General features: G+C 40.3%; 2 protein-coding genes across 6 annotated transcripts; one reads left to right on the top strand and one right to left on the bottom strand.

Moving 5' to 3' along the window:
- Positions 1 to 152: 152 nt before the first annotated feature.
- LOC107784000 (uncharacterized) lies at positions 153 to 19,485 on the top strand. 5 transcript variants are annotated; one of them, XM_016605044.2, is made up of 5 exons: positions 153 to 654; positions 1,907 to 2,082; positions 17,808 to 17,923; positions 18,169 to 18,351; positions 18,767 to 19,485. In XM_016605044.2, exons 3-5 carry the CDS (start codon positions 17,857 to 17,859, stop codon positions 19,234 to 19,236), a joined length of 720 nt encoding a protein of 239 aa, XP_016460530.1. In that variant the 5' UTR covers positions 153 to 654; positions 1,907 to 2,082; positions 17,808 to 17,856; the 3' UTR covers positions 19,237 to 19,485. The 5 variants fall into 5 exon arrangements, with proteins under 5 accessions (XP_016460530.1, XP_016460528.1, XP_016460527.1 ...); XM_016605042.2 differs by having other exon boundaries at positions 1,862 to 2,082; positions 17,828 to 17,923; XM_016605041.2 differs by having other exon boundaries at positions 1,862 to 2,082.
- A 976-nt stretch (positions 19,486 to 20,461) lies between these two features.
- LOC107783999 (actin-depolymerizing factor 7) lies at positions 20,462 to 21,827 on the bottom strand. The gene is made up of 3 exons (XM_016605039.2): positions 21,688 to 21,827; positions 20,882 to 21,141; positions 20,462 to 20,756 (listed from the first exon to the last, which is right to left on the bottom strand). The coding sequence occupies exons 1-3, from the start codon at positions 21,688 to 21,690 to the stop codon at positions 20,606 to 20,608; spliced, it is 414 nt and encodes a 137-aa protein (XP_016460525.1). The 5' UTR covers positions 21,691 to 21,827; the 3' UTR covers positions 20,462 to 20,605.
- Between the last annotated feature and the right edge of the window lie 424 nt (positions 21,828 to 22,251).

Below are 22,251 nucleotides of genomic sequence, written 5' to 3'. Positions count from 1 at the left end.
TAGTATAGCTTTTACATTAATTGTATAAAAGAATTAAGATTTTGGATTGGAAATGCCCAATTTCGGATAGCCCAAAACATTGAGCCCATACCCATTTTCCATTTTGCCTAACCTAATTCTTACTCCTTATAAAAGAAGGCTTAATTTCCTAAAGCTAGGAACGAACTCCGATTTTCCAAGAGAAACCGTAGAAAGCTGCTGCCTTCTTCTACATTTCCTTCACTTCCAAATACTTCACTGATTCCCAACAAACCCATTTTCACATTCACTCATTCTTCTGACTTTTCATCCTTCAACTTCACCTCCCAGAAATCGGTCTTGTTCCACTTTGTCAATCAACTTTCAATCCCTACATCGTCCCTTCTTCTCCCTATCTCTCCAAAACACCATCATCTCAGCTCAAAAATTTAGCAAGAGCAGCCTCTGAAATGCAGCTCGAAATAGCCCCCTTTCACCCAAAAGACTAGTTTCATCTCCTTCAAAAAACTGCAGCCAAAATCCATAAAAACTGCTCCGAACCCAGCTCAAAACAGATCAATAAAAGCACAAAGTGAGCAGCTCCAAAGTTGAGTGAAGCGAAGTCGTCGAGTCTTCCGATCCAGGTCTTTATTTGATGCTTATTCAAGAATTAGAAGTTGTTCCTGTTAAAAAAAGGTTCATTTCTTAAACTCTTAAATTTTGGATATTTATTTTGGCATATGACTGTTTTATCCATTTGTTCTTCACTCTTATCATTTTAATTTATTTCTAATATCATTTTTTGATTGGGAGCGTGATAGCTCAGCAGCTTCTTTTTGCTATTGTTGTTTTCATTCTTAGTTTTCATAGCTAGCCTAAAATTTAGTTAGATGTAGTTTAAATCGTAAAATGTGCTACTAAATCTTATAAGTGTGTTATTATATTAATATGTATAGTGGACACTTGGTTTGGAATTTAGGAAGATAATAATTAAATTACACATATACTTAGTTGCCTATGGTCCATTGGAAGGGAGTTATTCCACTGTTAGACCAAATTCATATGAAATCTGAAATCAACAATTCGAGGTTAATCATTATGTTAAGCATTAAATAGTTTGACTAAGAATCACTCCTGTTATTATTCTCATAAAAACAATGAATGAGTTAAACGTATAGCAAAGACAATAAAAGAAAAAAATGAAATTTTGTTACAAGCATTTTTTCCACATGAATGTGTTATCCTTAATTCAATAGCTTCACCGGTAATCTCAAAGATTAGAAACATAATTTAAGTGTGCTAGTGGCTTTAGGCATGATTAATATTAAATCATCACGACTATGGGTATAATTCCCGTGGCATAGTCGTGATACATAAATCTTCAAATCCGGGTGTGCATTTCATGTGACCCGACTTCAATTTCTAACAAGGTTAAATAGAACGTGTCGTGAACCATGGGTGCATTTCATGTAGCGTGGCTTATGATGTGTTTTAAATAACCTTGAATTTTTCCGAAATATTAAAAGCGGCTAAAAAGTTAAAAAAATGTACAATATGTTTAAAACGTGTAAAAATCGGATAATTAGGCCAATTATAACAGTTGAGCGACCGTGCTAGAACCACGGAACCCGGGAATGCCTAACACCTTCTCCCGGGTTAACAGAATTCCTTACCCGGATTTCTGTGTTCGCGGACTGTAATACAGAGTCAATCTTTTCCTTGATTCGGGATTTGGATCGGTGACTTGGGACACCATAAAATTATTCCAAGTGGCGACTCTGAATTTTAATAAAATGATCCCGTTTCGATTATCACTTTAAATTGGAAAAAACTCCCATATACCCTTTCGGGGGTAGGTAAAAAAAAGGTGTGACAAGCTAAACTTGGCAGCTTTGGTGCGCAGGGCTTTCGATTCCTTGGGATGTGATGGCAATTTTCTTGTCTTCAGGCAGTCTACGCATTTGTTTCTCCAATCCCAAGTCAAACTTGCCGAGTTTACTTTGGCGTGACCTTTTTCTATGACCGAGTTCATCAGTTGTACCACTACCACCGAGTCGAATTCATCGGAGTCGACAGATGACCCCAAGTTGGCCAATGCATCAGCCTCACTATTTTGATCCCGAGGTACGTGCTACAGAGTCCATTCATTGAATTGATGTAGGGTCACCTGCAATTTGTCCATGTACCTCCGCAATCATTCCTTTTTTACTTCGAACATTTCATTAACTTGATTTACGACAAGAAGGGAGTCATATTTGGCTTCGATCACTTTGGCCTCAAGGCTCTTAGCTAGTTCTAGACTTGCAATTATAGCTTCATACTCGGCTTTATTGTTAGTCACTTTCACAGTTCTAACGAACTGTCTAATTACGTTACCGCATATGGTTTTAATACGATACCGATCCCTGACCCTCTTGCATTGGAGGCACCATCCGTGAATAGGGGTCTAGATCCTCGAGCCAGTCCCCGAAGTGAACAGCAATTCCCTTTCGACCTCGGGTATCAAGATTGGCATAAAGTTAGCCAAAATCTGAGATTTTATGGCAGTCTAGGGTCTATACTTGATATTATACCCGCTAATCTCTACGACCCATTTGGCTAGCCGGCCCGAGATCTCGGGCATATACATGACATTCCTCACTGGGTAAGAGGTCAGGACATATATAGGGTAACATTGAAAGTACGATTTTAATTTCCTAGAAGCGCTTAGTAGGGAGAATGCTAATTTTTCTAGGTGATCATACCTTGTTTCGGTATCGCTTAGGGTTATACTAACATAATAAATAGGAAATTGTGTACCTTTTTTTTCTCGGACTAGGACACTACCTACCGCCACCTCAAAAATCGCCAAGTAGAGGTACATCTATTCATTTGCCTTCGGAGTGTGCAGCAAGGGGGGCTTGATAGGTAGCGCTTGAGTTCTTCCAAAGCTTGCTGGCATTCCGGAGTCCAATAGAAGTTCTTCTTCTTTTTCAATAGTGAGAAGAATCGATGACTCTTAATTGACAATCTCGAGATGAACTGGCCCAAAGCGTCTATCTGCTCGGTCAGTTTTTGTACTCCCTTGACGTTGTTGACTACGGTGATGTCCTCCATGGCCTTTATTTGTCGGGGTTGATCTCTATTCCCCGATTAGATACCATGAATCCGAGAAAGTTGCCCGAGTTGACCACAAATGCGCACTTCTTCGGGTTTAGCTTCATGTTGTACTTTCTCAATATGTCGAAGGTTTCCTGCAAATGTTTCAAATAGTCCTCTTCTCGCAAGGACTTAACCAGCATATCATCAATATAAACTTCCATTAATTTTCCTATTTGTTCTTCGAACATCCCGTTGACTAGGCATTGGTATGTGGCACCGGAGTTATTTAATCTGAGTGACATTACATTATAGCAGTAGGTGCCTAATTTGGTTATGAAGAAGGTCTTTTCGTGATCATCTGTCTCCATTCGAATTTGGTTGTACTCGGAGTAGGCATCGAGAAAACTATGTATCTCGTGTCCAACCGTCGCACCGATCATTCGATTGATGTTAGGCAAAGGGAAATAATCCTTTGGATATGTGTTGTTCAGATCCTTATAATCTAAACACATCCTTAGTTTATTACCTTTTTTCGACATACCACTACCTTAGCTAACTAATCCAGGTATTTAAGTTCCCGGATAGAACCTATTTTTAGAAATTTGGATACCCCGCCCTTGATGAATGCATGTTTAATCTCGGGCTCTGGCCTTCTCTTCTGCTTAACCGGATGTATCTTTGGATCCAAGATCAACTTGTAAGTGGTTACCTCCAGTAGGATCCTTGTCATATCTAGATGGGACCAGCCAAAACAATCGGCATTAGCTGTAATAAAATCAATAAGTTTTTTCCTGAGCTCGGGGGTTAACCCTGTGCCCAGGTATACATTTCGATCCGGTAGTTGATCGATCAATATAACTTGCTCCAGCTCCTCGATCGTTGATTTGGTGGCGTCGGGTGCAATGAATGATCTCGAGACACTGTAATTGTCCTCATCATACGCTCTGTGCTCTTTGTTTTCCCGGCTCATTCGAGGCCAGTATCATTGATTGATATTTAGTTTCTTATTTTTTGGTTGGTTCCGCGCTTTTTGATGTTGAAACCACACGTATCGATCACTTCATCGACATCGAACATTTCCCCTGCGGTTGGCTGTTCTCCATAGACCATTTTGACTCCTCTTGGAGTGGGAAATTTCAGCGCCTGGTGTAAGGTCAAAGGCACCACCCTCATTTTGTGGACCCATGGCCTTCCAAGCAAAGCATTGACCTCATATCCCCTTTGATCTCATAGAACTTTGTTTCTTGGGTGGTCCAAGCGGTGTTTACCGGTACAGTTATCTCACCTTTTGTAGTCTCGCACTCCATGTTTGTCACGACCCAATACCCGAACCCGGTCGTGATGACGACTCTCGTGAAAACAAGGTCAGCCAGACCAAAACGGAACATTTCTTTTAAATAGTTAAATATCATAAACAGTTCTAAACAAAATATAATAGCCATAATTTGCAGAAATAACGATGACAATAGAATAAACCATCCCGACACATCCCAAATCGGGGTGTCACAAGTCACGAGCATCTATTAGAGTATAAGTACAACTACACAGTCTGAATTATACAAAATAGGACTGATAAACAAAAGGAAGAAATGCGGTGCCGCGAACGCTGGCGGTCACCTTGCTAAACTCCGATAACTTAGGCTCCGATCGGATCAAAACCCACTACTGGGTGTTTAAATACCTGCATCTGCACACAAGGTGCAGAGAGTAAAGTGAGTACTCCAACTCAGTGAGTAATAAAGGTAAATAACAACTGAGTAGTAAGAAATCACGTAAGGCAACCAACATGCTGTAGAGAGGCAGTGAAAACCCTTTGAGAAAAATAGTGAAGCTGTGAAATCTTTAGAAATATCTTAACTCAGTTTAAAACTCTTTTGAAAATGACTTTCTCAACAGTTACGCAAATGAATACAAAACAAATAGTGTAGATAAGCATGGAAATCCTCCCCTCGGGTGCAACACTCAATTAACAGATAATGTCAGGCAATCAAATAGATATCACATGAAGTAGCACAACAACAGATAATGGCAGACAAATGAAATAAAGTAAACACATAGAATAGTACCAACACCGTTGCGGCGTGCAGCCCGATCCATATATAGCTGCGGCGTGCAGCCCGATCCATTTATCGTCGACGATGCTCACTGGGGTGTACAGACTCCGGGAGGGGCCCCTTACGGCCCAAGCGCAATATCAAGCCATCTTGTGGCATCAAATCTAGGCCTTCGGCCTCATATAAATCAGTATCTCACTACTACAGCGTGCAGCCCGATCCAAGAGTATCCTCACAATACAGGCCCTCGGCCTTACTCAGTCAAAATTCACATAAGCCCCTCGGGCAACAGTAAAACATGATGTTCAACCCAAAATATTATTTAAAATACCATTCAAGTGTTAGAGCAGAGTAAACATGGCTGAGTTTGGAAAACAGTAGAAAATAACATGACTGAGTTCAACTATATAATCAAACAGTGAGGAAATATCAAACAACAATCCCCGAAGGGTTCAAATAGTTGGCACTAGGCCCAAAGATGGCATTCAGCCCAAATAATGATGATAACAATTAGTTTTCAGTTAAATACGCGGTAAAATCATCAATCGGTACGGACCAAGTCACAATCCCCAATAGTAAAAGACCCCACGCTCGTCATCCAACGCGTTCTCACCTCAATACAGCACTACGATGTGCAAATCCGGGGTTTCAAACCCTCAAGATATCATTTACAATCATTACTCACCTCGAATCGGCGAAATCTCTAGCTCGCGATGCCTTTGCCCCTCAAATCGGCCTCCACGTGCGTCGAATCTATCCAAAATCAGAACGAATACGTCACAATATGCTAAGGGAACAAAGCCCAAACGAAAACAATCAATAAAGGGCACGATTCTCGAAATTACCAAAACCTGAGCCCCGGGCCCACGTCTCGAAATTTGACAAAATTCACAAAACTAGAATCCTTATGCTCTCACGAGTTTAACCATACAAAAATTATCCAATTCTGATATCATTTGGCCCTTCAAATCATCATTTTACATTTTTGAAAGTTTTCACCATTTTCTTCCCAAATTCCATTCCAAATCACGGATTAAATGATGAATTCAATGATAGATTCATGTACTCTAGCCAAATCTGAGTTAGAATCACTTACCCCGATGAATTTCTTGAAAAACCTTCGAAAAATCGCCAAAATCCGAGCTCTCTAGGTCAAAATATCAAATAAAATCAAAGACCTCATATTTATAGAGTACCCCTAAGATTTTAGCCACCGCGGGCCGCCCCAAATCGACCGCGGGCCGCGCTAGCCAGTGCGGTCCGTGCAAAAACAACCGCGGACGCACAGGCCTTCCTCTGCAGTGATAGGCTTTAGTATTTGGACCATAACGTTCGCTAGATATGTCTAAATTACGATAAGCTACAACTTTCGTTTTTGAATCACCTTAAAATTCCTTGTAGATCAAAAGATATAAGCTTCCGAAGTAGGACAAACGGGAAGGTTCTTCACCGCGGTCGCGCCCACTTTTGTGCGGTCCGCGCGACGCCTACCGCGGCCGCGTCCGCTTTTGTGCGGTCCTCTCAACACTCACCGCGGGCGCACTTATTTTTGTGCGGACCGCGTGAGTGAGTTCTGTGGCCTGCAACCCCTGTGGACCTGCTACGGCTATGATTTTTGCACTAAAACATCCCAAAAACTACTCGAAACTCCCGGAACTTCAAACCAATTGTACCAACACATCCCATGACATCGTTCAAACTTGCTCAAAACTTCGGAATGCTCACAACAACATCCAATCACCAATTTAACATAGGATCCAAGCCTAAGAACTCCAAGAACTCTTAAATTATGCTTTCGCTCAAAAGGTCTATCAAATCTTGTCCGAATGACCTGAAATTTTGCACACACATTCCAAATAACACAATGAAGCTACTGCAACTCTCGGAATTTCATTCCGACCTTTATATCAAAATCTCATCTATCAACCAGAAAGCGCCGAAATCTCAATTTCGCCAATCCATGCCTAAACCTTCCACGGACTTCCAAAATGCATTTCGATCACACTTCTATGTCCCAAATTACCTAACGGAGCTAACCAAATCATAAAAATTTCAATTCGAGATCAAATACACATAAGTCAAATCTTGGTCAAACCTTTCAAATTTTAAGCTTTCAACTGAGACTGTTCTTCCAAATTCATTCTGATTAACCTGAAACCCAACACCAACGATTTATATAAGTCATAATACACCACACAGGGTAAGTCATGCCCGAGAACTAGCGAGCGAAGTGCAAATGCTTAAAACGACCGGTCGGGTCTTTACATCCTCTCCCACTTAAACATACGTTCGTCCGCGAACGTGCCCAGAGTTGTTCTAAAAGCCATCCAATCACTGAATAACCTTACCATGCATATACCCGGGGGTGATACCACGTTACCCTATCTCATATAGGTCCGATAACACACAGTAATTGAAATTTCACAACCCAATCTAACTCATAAGCCTTAGAACCACATTTCCACTTCTGAAATCATTCACAAGATCAGAATATCATATCTATATTCAGAATAAGTCCGAACAAGCTATAATTACCCATACTTGCAATCTCAGATGCAATCATTTGATATACCACATGACTTAAACACTCGTAATGATAACTTCTAATTACAGCAACTGCACACAGCACCCGAATACCAATAGAAAAACTCTTATCAACTATAGTCTCACCCCAACACTTTCATATACTGCCAATGATCACAAAAAAAAATGCGGTAAGCCATAACCATTTTCCCAGATCAATCATTCATGAAGCCGCTTCCCTTTTTGGCTAATACCACAGCAAGTTCCGGACTGAACCTCGGTATTATCCTTCCAACAAGCTGAAATCAAAGCCGTTCGTATTCATTAATGATCCCGGCAATCTCCCCTAATCCAACACACCACTCTGGTAACATGACACGTCAATAGAGGCCTAAGTCACGACTTGCATAATCGCGCACCAATAAGCAACGGTCCGAACCTACTCAAATCATGAAAATGACTTAAATGAAAGAGTTGTACCTCAAGCTCACCAGATCCACCGCAACACAAGGCTGAGGACCCATTTCACATCATCGAAATAGAACACACGAATCTAACTCGAAGGATCATGCCTCCATAGAATCTTCGTTGCAATGCACGATTCTATCCAACCACTGTTCCACATGGAACACCTCAAGCCATTATGCTCAAAATCGACAATCACTCACAATTTGACAGTGAAACAAATAACATATACCACACAAACCCGATAGGACATAACCGATACGCCATTCACCGAGCAACACCCAATTACTTTTCCCCGCTCGACTTCCACTATGAACCCCAATAGAACCACACCATATGTGCCCATAACCCAAAAATCATAACGTCTCGCAACATAGGAAGGCAACTCATAGATCTCCCAGATCACTAGTAAGCTCAATAACGGTCGCATCAACCTGTCCCTCAACAATACAGTTTGGGGCCAACTAAGCTGACTCCGCTAGAACACGCATCCACATTGGCCTGCCAACGAACTCCTTATCAAGGAAGCCTAAAGCTGCTCCTTTCACTACTAAAACTCCTGCTGGAGCCATACGATACGGTGCCCGACACCAAGTCAATACCGAAATCAACAACCCTGCCCGGCGACATGCCCGGCCACAAGAAACACATCCGGAGAGTCCTTCAACACCGGAACTGAATCAGTGGTAGAATCCTCTGCACTGACATCCATCATGAAAGCTCAATTAAGAAAGGCAATCCTTCCCAGCCGTCTGCTGGGTCCTTGAAATATAAATCACTCTATTAGAACATAATCCGACGCACCTCGCCACCCAACCCGTGGCATTTCCGGCATAGCCCCAAGCGCAATAGCCCAGAATAACGCAACACAGAGACAACCAGTCTGAACCCAATATCACGTCCAAGATCTAATCTACCAAACCACAAAAGATCCGCCCGGGTCTCCAAATCCTGGTAGTCGCTAAACAGTGCCGATACACATGATCCACAACAACAACATAGCCTGATTATGAGAACCTCCATCTCAAAATCCATATGGCCCATGAATCACCATATCTGATCCCAATTTCGCTGTCCACATATATGCTACACCTTTAATACCCAATCATTTCATGAGAGATACTCTAAAATTCTTCTGTGCCACCAAGCAGACTCGAATATCAGCAGTCGATCTAGCCAGAAAGTGACGCAATACTATCGAAGTGCCATCAACTTAATCACATTGCCATTTTCCTAAAACATACACCCTCGCCAAATCACCTCAGTTAGCATTACCATTTCTTTAAGCATCCGAAGATCATTTCTCAAATCATCTGAAATTGCCCGTGCTGCCTAAGAATTTCTATGACTTTCCGCTTAGAATTGAACTGTAACCTTACACACGCGATTCTCAATCCTTCACGACATACTGCATAACTCGTACCATCCTAGGATAACCATGAGAACTCCATATCCCTTCCGAATCACAAGCAACTATGTATTCCACTAACCAAGAACTCCCCATTGATTCCATCTAGAAGAGAACCACTATACATCCCATTCTCCTCACACCAATAGGAAAAATATACCTCTCTAACTGTGGTGGAAACCATCAAGAACTCTCCGCGTTCCCTTTGCACAAATCAGACATGTCAGGACTGAATCCTTCTAACTCAACCAAGCTAAGCAAGCCATCAAAACCTAAGAGCATCGCCGCAAAATACCTGAAAGAACTTATTACCTCGAACACACACCAGGAATTAGTCATATCCTTACCATACCGATTCGGTCTACTATAAAGCTACCCCATCTATCTAAATTTCCTTCTAATTCATCTTCAACTTGATATTCTTTCTTAATTATTCCCAAAAGCACTACATTCGAAATACTTCGCTCTGAAGAACTTCCTGCGGATCTAAATCCGTTACCTCCTAATATTAATACATAGAATCCCACAATTAATATAGAAAACACCACAAGTCTTGACGTCTTCCAAGGAAAACTCAGTTTCTATCCATAAGTACAACTTTAAAGCCTCCAATATTTGCATGTAAAATTTTGAACACAATAGGACCATTCTCTAGAGGCATCCACTCTACTCAAACCGCAGTTAGATTGATTAAATGAACCGAACAACCTGTGCTTCATTTACACTCCGACACTACAGAATGTGACCTCATTTCAATATAACCAAGCAACATCCTGCCCCATGCACCGAGCATTCCTTACCAACCACAACTCAAGTCATTCCCCGATTCTCGTACACCCATAAGGCATAACATAACCTTTATTGAAATTTTCTTTACTCTAGCCATAACTGATTCGCAAATACGCCTCAAACTGTAACCATTAGAGCACATAACCGTGCAATTAACTATTCAATAGCGGACTCCCCCCACTTGGATCAAAGCCATAGATCGAAACACGCACCATAACTTATAACGCGTATACTTTATTGCTTCCATAATACCATAGTGAGATTAGACTCAGTCCTTCATAAGCTCTTGAAACGCCGACCATCGGGTACTTTAACTCTATGCAAATCTCGCATTCACTCTCATAGCAGTTAAGCCCACTCTATTAAGTGACCCAAATTTAAATTTCAACATATATGTTTCACTTATGAATGAGATCTTCTAACAGACAACATAAGGATCACACAATCTCAGAACACCATAGGAGACAACCCGCCTGCTTCACCTCAATATAACATTTCTGTATACCTTCCACCATTATACACATTACATAGTCGTTTAATCTTCCTGAGTCTGAACTCATACCGCAACATGAAATTTACTTCACTCCAACTAGGAGACATGAAAAGATTCTTCACTCACCCATAACTCGGGGCTACACATCCAATTACAATGGAAATCAAACAATTAATGGCTCATCTATCATCCAGCAGACCATCCTCTCCACTTCCGAGTCATATAGATACATCTCGCAGTACTAACATACTCATCACGTAGCTACCCAGCCGTTATTCACACCAATAGGGGCAATACCAAACGTATAAGTTCAAAACACTTGCTCCCACAATCAGCACCTCGGTGCTCTAGCCATAGGCAAAGATCCGGCCTCAAGTCCTCCAGACTGGCCTAACATCAACTCACAGAGATTGCATCTCGCCCATCGATCAGGGGATCATAAGCCACCAAGGCACATCTGATACTGAGTGTTCATGCGCACATGCGAACGCATGGAAGGAATTTCAAGAGTTACTTTTCAAGCTGAATCAAGGACGCACGATAAGAATTCAAGAATGTGAAGTTTTCCTAAAGGTTCTGCAGCCTCTTGAGGATAAATACAGACATCTCCGTACCGATCCATGAGACTCTACTAACCCTACTCATGACTCGTGAGGCCTATGTAACCTAGGCTCTGATACCAACTTGTCACGACCCAATTCCCGAACTCGGTCGTGATGACACCTCTCGTGAAGACAAGGCCAGCCAAACCAAAACAGAACATTTCTTTTAAACAGTTAAATATCATAAACAGTTCTAAACATGATATAATAGCCATAATTTGCGGAAAATAACGATGACAATAGAAGACCATCCCGACACAGCCCAAACCGGGGTGTCACAAGTCACGAGCATCTATTAGAGTATAAATACAACTACACGGTCTGAATTATACAAAATAGGACTGATAAACAAAAGGAAGAAATGCGGTGCTGCGAACGCTGGAGGTCACCTTGCTAAACTCCGATAACTTAGCCTCCGATTGGCTCAAAACCCGCTATTGGGTGTTTAAATACCTACATCTGCACACAAGGTGCAGGGATTAAAGTGAGTACTCTAACTCAGTGAGTAATAAAGGTAAATAACAACTGAGCAGTAAGAAATCACGTAAGGCAACCAACATGCTGTAGAGAGGCAGTGAAAAACCCTTTGAGAAAAATAGTGAAGCTGTAAAATCTTTAGAAATATCTTAGCTCAGTTTAAAACTCTTTGGAAAATGACTTTCTCAATAATTACGCAAATGAATACAAAACAAATAGTGCAGGTAAGCACGGAAATTCGCCCCTCGGGCGCAACACTCAATTAACAGATAATGTCAGGCAATCAGATAGATATCACATGAAGTAGCACAACAATACATAATGGCAGACAAATGAAATAAAGTAAACACATAGAACTATACCAGCACCGCTGCGGCGTGCATCCCGATCCATTTATCGTCGACGGCGCTCACTGGGGGTGTGCAGACTCCAGGAGGGGCCCCTTACGGCCCAAGCGCAATATCAAGCCATCTCGTGGCATCAAATCTAGGCCCTCGACCTCATATAAATTAGTATCTCACTTCTGCGGCGTGTAGCCCGATCCAAGAGTATCCTCACAATACAGGCCCTCGGCCTTACTCAGTCAAAATTCACATAAGCCCCTCGGGCAATAGTAAAACATGATGCTCAGCCCAAAATATTATTTAAAATACCATTTCAAGTGTTAGAACACAGTAACATGGCTGAGTTTTGAAAATAGTAGAAAATAACATGACTGAGTTCAACTATATAATCAAACAGTGAGGAAATATCAAAAACAATCCCCGAAGGGTTAAAATAGCTGGCACTAGGCCCAAAGATGGCATTCAGCCCAAATAATGATGATAACAATTAGTTTTCAGTTAAATACACGGTAAAATCATCAATCGGGATGGACCAAGTCACAATCCCCAATAGTAAAAGACCCCACGCTCGTCATCCAGAGCGTTTCTCACCTCAATACAACACTACGATGTGCAAATCCGGGGTTTCAAACCCTCAAGATATCATTTACAATCATTACTCACCTCGAACCGGCAAAATCTCTAGCTCGCGATGCCTTTGCCCCTCAAATCGGCCTCCACGTGCGTCAAATCTATCCAAAATCAGAACGAATATGTCACAATATGCTAAGGGAACAAAGCCCAAGCGAAAGCAATCAATAAAGGGCACGATTTCTGAAATTACCAAAACCCGAGCTCCGGGCCCACAACTCGAAATTTGACAAAATTCACAAAACTAGAATCCTAATGCTCTCACGAGTCTAGCCATACGAAAATTATCCAATTCTAATACCATTTGGCCCTTCAAATCATCATTTTACATTTTTGAAAGGCTTCACCACTTTCTTCCCAAATTTCATTCCAAATCACGGATTAAATGATGAATTCAATGATAGATTTATGTACTCTAGCCAAATATGAGTTAGAATCACTTACCACGATGAATTTCTTAAAAAATCTTCAAAGAATCGCCAAAATCCGAGCTCTCTAGGTCAAAATATCAAATAAAACCCAAAACCTCGTATTTATAGAGTACCCCTCAGATTTCAGCCACCGCGGGCCGCATCAAATTGACCGCGGTCCGCGCTAGCCAGTGCGGTCCGCGCAAAAACAACCGTGACCGCACAGGCCTTCCTATGTAGTGACATGCTTTAGTATTTTGACCATAACTTTCTCTAGAGATGTCCAAATTGAGATAACTTTACCTTTTTGGACACTAGCCACGAAGAGCTACAACTTTTGTTTTGTAAATCACCTCAAAATTCTTTGTAGATCAAAAGATGTGAGCTTCTGAAGTAGGACCAGCGGGAAGGTTCTTCACACTGGCCGCGCCCACTTTTGTGCGGTCCGCACAACACTCACCGCAGACACACTTATTTTTGTGCGGACCGCGTGAGTGAGTTCCGTGGCCTGCAACCCCTGTGGACCCGCTACGGCTATGATTTTTGCACTAAAACCTCCCGGAACCTACCCGAAACTCCCGGAACTTCAAACCAATTGTACCAACACATCCCATGACATCGTTCAAACTTTCTCAAAACTTCGGTACGCTCACAACAACATCCAATCACCAAATTAACATAGGATCCAAGCCTAAGAACTCCAAGAACTCTTAAATTATTCTTTCGTTCAAAAAGTCTATCAAATCTCGTCCGAATGACCTGAAATTTTGCACACACATCTCAAATGACACAACGAAGCTACTGCAACTCTCGGAATTTCATTCCGACCTTTATATCAAAATCTCACCTATCAACCGGAAAACGCCAAAATCTCAATTTCGCCAATCCAAGCCTAAACCTTCCACGGACTTCCAAAATGCATTCCGATCACACTCCTAAGTCCCAAATCACCTAACGGAGCTAACCAAATCATAAAAATTTCAATCCGAGATCAATTACACATAAGTCAAATCTTGGTCAAACATTTCAAATTTTAAGCTTTCAACTGAGACTGTTCTTCCAAATTCATTCTGATTACCTGAAACCCAACACCAACGATTTACATAAGTCATAATACACCACACGGGGTAAGTCATGCCCGAGAACTGGTGAGCAAAGTGCAAAAGCTCAAAACGACCGGTCGGGTCGTTACAATGTTGAATCCATTTAATACTCGGACCGTGAGTACAATTTGATCCTGTAACCCTAGTTGCTATACGACCCTTGATCTAATGATGTTGTCCGAGCTACTCGAATCAAGCAACACACGCTTAACCCCAGATTTATTTATAAGTACAAATATTACTAGTGCATCGTTATGAGGCTGTACGATGCCCTCGGCATCTTTGTCGCTGAATGAGATATATCCTTCTGGGACGTAATCTAGGGTACATTTTTATCTCGTAATAGACACTTTAGTACATTTTATCATCGGCCTTTGGGGGACATCAACTCCCCTAATGATCATGTTAATTACGTGCTGAGGCTCCTCTTTTTTGACCTGCTTGTTGGCATCTCTATTTATGAAGTGGTTTTTAGCTTGCTCGCTAAGGAATTCTTGGAGGTGCCGATTGTTGAACAATCAAGCAACTTCTTCTCTTAACTGTCGGTAATCTTCGATCCTATGACCGTGAGTGATATGGTACTTACACACCAAATTAGGATCTCTCTAAGAAGGGTCGAACTGCAACGGTCAGGGCCATTTGGTTTCATTAATGTGCCCTATGGTTGACACTATTGCTTGCAGAGTTCACATTAAAATTATACTCCGATAATCTTGGTGCCTCCTTACTCTCGAGCGGCCTGTCAAACATGCTCTTGCTCATCAGGCCCCGGTCGCTCGGTCCTTGATCATTCCTCATCTCGTTCCTTGTTGGGTGGTGCCCGGGTCCAGTTCCCCTCTAATCCACTGTGTACGGGTGATATCGATCTCGGACCATCATCAACTTATGATCTATGGTTCTCTTAGATCTATTATCGGTTCTGATGGGATAAACAGATCCCTAAGGGGCCCAGGTGACTACTGGGTACTCCACCAAGTTTTTCTTTAGCTGTTGAGAGGCCATAGAACTTCGTGGGTTGAGCCCTTGAGTGAATGTTTGAACAACACAATCATCTACAACCGGTGGCAGATTCATCCATTCCATTTGGAACCTCGACACGAAATCCCTGAGCATCTCGTTATCCCTCTGTCTGACTTCCTGGTCTCTACCTTGATGGGTCCGGCATGGGCCTTCACAAAAGCATCTACAAGCATAGCAAATGAGTCGATAGAATTTGAAGGCAAGTTGTTATACCATATCATTGCTCCCTTGAACAAGGTTTTCCCAAATATTTTTAGCAACACTGACTCGATTTCATCGTCTTCTAAGTCGTTCCCTTTGATCGCGCATGTATAGGAGGTTACATGCTTATTTGGATCTGCAATCCCATTATACTTGTGAATGTCGGGCATTCGAAACCTCTTCAGGATTGGCTTCGGTTCTACTCTTGGTGGGGAAAGGCTTCTGAATAAACCTTTTTGGAGGTCGATCCCTTTAATATTGGAGGCACTCCAGGAATTTGATCGACCTTGGAGTTGTATGTTTCCACCTTCTTGTTGTTGGCCTTAATCTTTTTGTCGCCTGACTCTACCTGTTTTGTCAATGCTTCGAGCATCTTCATCACCTCGGAAGTTTCCCTGGGTTTGAGCTAATCCAGTTCCACGGTTACTTGTTCGTCCCTTTGAATATTCTCCTGGGATTGCTCGAGTTCGACGCTTTTAGAGACGTGGCTTTAGTTCTGCAACTGTGCTATCACCGCTTGTTGAGCCTGCAACATTTTGAAGATCAACCGCAGGTTCACCTCATCACCTTCACCCTCGGGCGCTTCTCGAGCCGCTGGCCAGGGTCCCCTACGAATGCTGTTTTCAGGATCAGTTGGTAAATTGATGTTGATAGCCACCTGTGAGTTAGCATCGACCGGGTCGGAGGCTGGGACATCATTGGATCGACAAGAGGCACATCACTACTAGGTATCACGTTATTATTCTCGCCATGTTTGGCCTGACTCAGCGTCAACATTAAAGTGCACGGACTGAGAGTTTGACATCTTTGGGCTAACCTGGAATCAAAAATTTTAAAGAACAAGCGTAAAATAGGGTGTGTTATGAAGATTTGTATCAAATTGGCACTATTATCCTTAGTCCCACGGTGGACGCCAAACTATTTACCCAAAAAATGAGTAACAATTAAATTTTTACGCGGTTTAAAGGATATGTGATTTAATTCAACACGAATGATTAAGAACAACATGCAAGTGAGTGAAAGACAAAATAAATGATCAAACCAATCGCAATGTGGTGACCAAACCTGATCTTAGATTGAACCGTGGAATTCGTCCTCGATTGGACCTCTAGTACAAGCTCGATCGCGAGTAAAGAACAAATGAATAATGCTTTAAAAAATAGCTAGGAGACAAAAGTAAACTTTTATTACTTTGATTTGTATGTTACAATGTGTGCGAATAAAGAAAACCTTCCCCTTTATATACTAGGGGAATTTCAGTCCTAGTACAAGTCTAAATAAGTTAAAAATCTTCTTTTTTCGGTAAATATCGATCTACAGTTGATACTGAATGGGATTCTCACCATAATATCCGGTTGACGGCAAATATTACGACCGCCTACTTGTCATGCGTAAGCGTTCTCTGCGTTTCCCGAAGTTTGGAAGCTATACTTGGTCTGGGTCCGTTATTTCACCGTGCCCGATCTCAGATACATAGTTCGTTCCTCCAGATTTCAATACGAGGGGTTCTTGGGCCTCAATTATAATCACATCGAGCCATGCTCCCCCTCCCCCTCCCCCCGGGTTCCACATCAAGGAATCGGGAAAAACTCAGCCCCAATTTTACTCGTACACAGGTACATACAATGTCTTCACTTTATATACACCACAATTTTGACAAGGTACAATGTCTAAAATTATTTGTTATAGAATAGAAAACGAGTTAAAGATCTACATTTAATCTAAGAACTTTCAAATTGTTAATAAACCTAATCTGTAGAAAGTTATAAATTTAAATAACTAAAATTATACTAGTAAAAGATAAATACTTTAATATATATGCTCGATAAGAACAAAAAAGTTAGCATTATTTTTCAATTGTATGTAGTGCTTATTAAATAACATTAACAATTGACTTAACTGGGAAAAAGTTATAAAAGTAAAATTCATAAAATCTTCTATATCTACCATTAATAATATCTCAAAAAAAAAAGAAAAAATTAAATGAGTTGAATATCTAATGGTCATGGAAGATAAGAAGGGGAACTTGTCTAATTTCCTTGGGAAAGGCCAATAACTTTGGCATAGAAGGCCACGTCCCAAGTGGTGTCCTCTAAAGTCGTAACGTGTTTTGCTCACAGAGCGCCACCCCCCATGCAATCAAAAAAGTCCAATAGCTCCGTTTCCCCCTATAAACCTTACTCTTTCGTCTTCTCTTTCTATGTATATAAGACTGCGAGTTGTTCTTCTCCTAACTCGCAACCAAACAGTCGCTAATATAATTCTGCAGAACACGTTTACCTCTTTTGAGCTTTAACTATGGAGGGACAGCAACGTAGTGGCCATGCTTATGAAGATGTTACTCACCCAACCGCGTTGCACTCAGGTGATGATTTTGAGAATTTATAAAAAATTTAAAATAGGATTTACATATTTAAAACTATAAAAAAAGTATTAAAAGTTATAAGATTTAAGGATTCAAAATATTTAAGGCGTGTGTAAAAATTGTAATGAAGAAAAATTTCTTTAACTCTCTGGATGGAATTTATGGGACAGAGGGAATAATACTCTAAAATCTGTAACAACAGTTAATTTCTTTTTATTTGCGTCGTGACTTGTGATATATTGCAGGGGATGAAAGACATGGTCAAAATCCGGTTCACGGCCAAGGGAAAGTAGAAGATGAAGGGGCGCAGGGAACCAAAATAGGACTTCCAACAGTGTTAGACGATGACCCTAATGCACCAAAAGATCGCCCTGAGGACAAAGCTTCTTCTAATTATCAGAGCAAAGTCACTGATCCTACAGGCGACAGTAAGTTTCTCTTTGACTGATTTTGACTGATCTCAAATTTGGTAGTCACTAATTCCCATATCATATCGCGGTCTACACGTTTTCAGGAATTTGAAATAGAGTCTGTAAAAAAACTTTACAATATCATGTCACATAGTAATCTGCTTCGTTATGGGGCACAGAGTTTGTGAAAGAAATGAAACTTCTGAAATTTTAGGTTTAAAATAAGTCCTAGACATTTGTGTCACTATAATTTATCTTGTTAATGATTAACTGATAATTCTAATTTATAAGTCCAAGTACATAAAAGTGACAATTCTTTGTTAGACCGACTAAAAAGTGAAATGAGAGAGGCCGGAGGGAATGTTTTATGGAGAGTCTGCCTTTGGATTACCTAAAAGTTGATTTTTGTTGAAATATTATGCGTGTGTAACAGATAAGGAGGCGGCGGGAATTACACCACTAGTTCAGTCATTCGAGAAAATGAGTGTGAATGAAGGAATAAGGCCAGAGAAAGGAGCAGGGGAAGTTGGCGGTACAGAAGAAGAGGGGAAGAGTAAAGCAACTGATAAAGGAGTGTCAATGAAGAAGTACTTGGCAGAGAAATTTAAGCCAGGAGAGGAAGATAAGGCACTTTCTGAGGTGATAGCAGGCACACTTTCAAAACACAAGGATAAACCTGAGGGAACAGAGGAAGAAAAGCCAACAGGGAAGGTTAAGGAATCAGAGGAAGTAACCAAACAAACAGGACCTAAAGATGAACATGGGGTTGCTGGTGCGGCTACACACGGTGAAGGTTCAGGAAAGAGTATTGTAGGTAGGATTAAAGGTGCTGCAAGTTCGTGGTTTGGCAAAGGTACTGGAAAATCAGTACCACAGAGCCCTACGGTCTCAGATAGTAATTAAGTGGTTTTTATGTTTGATAGTGATCCCTCTTTTCAAATTGTGTTCGAAAAAGCTGTTGTATATGCTGGTTGCGTCTTTCTTTGTTTGGTATTCTGTTTGTTTGAGCACGTCTAATCAGTTGTAATTAGATAATGAGATCTGATGTTGTTCTGGACTGGATTGGGTCGGCCATGTCGGCTATGTGCATTTATCTCTTTTGTATATTCACTTTCGATGAATTATGTCATAATGATCTTGTGTGGCTGTTTGTATATGAACCAAGAGTAATAAGAGTATGTAGTTCGGCTGACTGACTGGTTTTACAATATAGAAAATGGATGAAAAATTGTAGCTAGCAATCAATGGGATGAATCGCATCATCCATGTCAAATAACATTGATATGGATAGAAGAAGCAAATCAGTGTAACTAGGAGCTCATTGACGACATCACCTTTCTCTGTAATATGTCAGTTTCAGTTGTTCTAACTAGGGGTGGCAAACGAGGGTCGGATGAGAGCGGGTTGAAAATGAATAAGATAAAAAATGAATAAATTATTTGGTCCGATTCATATTTAAACGGATAAAAAACGGGTAACCGGCGGATAAAAAACGGGTAACCGGCGAATAATATGGAGATTCATATTATCCATATATCTTTTTGAATATGATATTTTTAGGAGAAATTTTAGCCAATTAAATTTGAGGAATCCCTAATTTGAAGTTTTACAAATGTAAAAGTTAAATCCATTAGTTATATATTCGTTATCCATTTTTCAAGTGGATAATATGGTTCAAATTCACATTTAACTCATTTTTAAAAAGTTTATTAACCAACTTATTTTTTAATAAATAATATGAGTGAATAACTATTTTTTTAAAACTATTTTGCCACCGCTAGTTCTAACTATCAGTACTTTCTTGTGCACCATTTTAATCAAACACGTAGTTGAATAGTACATTCAATAATGTTGGTTCTGTAAAATGCATCGAATTGACATACACGCTAGTATATTGCCGCAACACACGGATTACACAGTAAAGTACATAGTATTACATCACAATACTAGATGAAATCCATACCGGAATATTTACTTATCTAAAGCTGACGGAAGGAACTTACCTAAGCATAGCTCGCTTTCTCTCAAATACATAAAGGAATTCCTCATATGAGTGAAAACTTGCTAAAAGAGCCTTCCATTAATCTTTGAAGGTCTTTGCCCTACTTATGGTATCAGTCCTGCAGCCTATTAGAACTTTGTGTTTTTATTGATCGAGTGTGTGATTCGAACACAAACAAGAGATAATTAAATAAATTAAATGGAAATAATACAACACTAGAGTTCAACTGCGTTGAAAGGAGGCTGGAATAGGTAATTATTAAGCTGAGATTCAAAGTGCTCGTGACTTTATAATGTCAAAGCTCATTTCACTGGGATCCGTTGCTTGCAATTCGACTTGAATTCCATCAAGTTCTCTCTTGAATCTATCCTTTGAGCTTGCATACACCATCTTCATCCTCACCTTTGATGTGTCAGGTGACCTAAAATCCATGTTAAAAAATTATCAGAGAGAAGCTAATTAAGGCAGGTGATGTATATTGCTAGAAACAGGACAAGACAATGCGGGTGATGTCAAATTTGAGTTAGCTAAATAATTATATGGTACCAAGCAATGAAGAAAATCTTGCTTTTCTGGCAATTTTCAGTAGTGATGAAGTCGAAATCAAAGACAGCATAGCGGCACTCATCGGCAGGCAGAGAGTTAGTGAAATCGTCATAGTTTTCTTCAGGATTTCCAAGCTTCTCCACAACCACTTGTTGGCCTTCAATCTTGAATACTATGAACCTGTAGTTTCTCTTTGCTTTTAATTCCAAGAACTTCAGCTTACACTCGTCTAGCACAGCCATTCCAGACGCAGCATTTGCCTGCCCAACAAAAATTTAATGACATAAAGAAAAACGAAAAGAGAAAAACAAGGGTAGTCTGGTGCACAAAGTATTTCGTAGTCTGGTGCACCCATATTCCCTCGTGCAGTAAATTTTAGCTAAACTAAATAAATGCATATACCATGAGTTCATAAATTAGAAAACAAAAAAAAGCAATAAGCGTAGCATAGCAAATCCATTAAATCCAAACAAGGGCAACCAATAGTTCCCTTTTTCAAGACCAGAAATATGGCAAATGGATAATAAAAGGACTAGTCTTTTTCCTCTGTTTTAATCACAGCATTCTCTTTTAGATTATCTCCTTTCATATTTCGAGCTCCAAAATGCAGCTTTTAGAAATATCACACTAGGCATTATAATACTAGAAGCTTTTTACGCAGAAGATGATCAAAGCACTAGTTGGGAACATTTTAAATGCAACATCATCAACATCGCGAAAGCAAAAGAAAACAAATATATGCTGTATAATGTATCCAAATTAAAAGGGTCTTGGAAAGGTAAAAGCCGAGAGAGGAAGAAGAATACCATGATGTCGTGCAATGAGGAAGTAAATTAAGGATCTCTACAAATTGGATAGGAAAAAAGGGAAGGAAAAAATGGAGAGGATTGAGTTGTATGTAAATGGATAGAGATCCTTGAATTCGTAAGATTGAAGACAATAGCAGCTTTATAAAACAAGAGAGGATTGCGGAGAATAAGAGAATTTTGTGGGACAAAATAAGGGCTCAGAATTTTTTTAAACCTTTTTAGAGGTTCAACATGTCCACCACCACTCTTCCTTCCTCATGTCTGCCGTTGAAGTTATGCTGCACATGATGCCCCTTCCTGCCCTCCAAAAATTCATTATATACATGATATTATATATTGAGTTTTATGGTTAGCGATATTTACATTGTGATGCAATTTGATTAGATACAAAATTTATAAATAAAGACTTTTTGAACTTGTGGTTTAGAATAAATATTTGCGTAATTATTAATAATCTCATTAAGCGTAAAATATAAATGATAAAATTAAATTCTTTCGAAACATAGAAAAATATTACTCCCTCCGTTTCAGATTATGTGAATCTATTTCCTTTTTGGTCCG

This window comes from Nicotiana tabacum, chromosome 18 (assembly GCF_000715075.1).
Source record: "Nicotiana tabacum cultivar K326 chromosome 18, ASM71507v2, whole genome shotgun sequence".
In the NCBI taxonomy this organism is placed as follows: domain Eukaryota; kingdom Viridiplantae; phylum Streptophyta; class Magnoliopsida; order Solanales; family Solanaceae; genus Nicotiana; species Nicotiana tabacum.
The sequence above is the reverse complement of the archived record's forward strand: the minus strand, read 5'-3'. Positions and strand labels throughout refer to the sequence as shown.

Excerpts from the sequence above, each read along its gene's own strand:
- LOC107784000 (XM_016605043.2), top strand. The coding sequence starts at position 17,857 with ATGGAGGGACAGCAACGTAGTGGCCATGCTTATGAAGATGTTACTCAC. Across the intron at positions 17,924-18,168 it reads CCCAACCGCGTTGCACTCAG|GGGATGAAAGACATGGTCAA; the intron begins GTGATGATTTTG and ends GATATATTGCAG. Across the intron at positions 18,352-18,766 it reads CACTGATCCTACAGGCGACA|ATAAGGAGGCGGCGGGAATT; the intron begins GTAAGTTTCTCT and ends CGTGTGTAACAG.
- LOC107783999 (XM_016605039.2), bottom strand. Across the intron at positions 20,757-20,881 it reads AAGATTTTCTTCATTGCTTG|GTCACCTGACACATCAAAGG; the intron begins GTACCATATAAT and ends CATGGATTTTAG.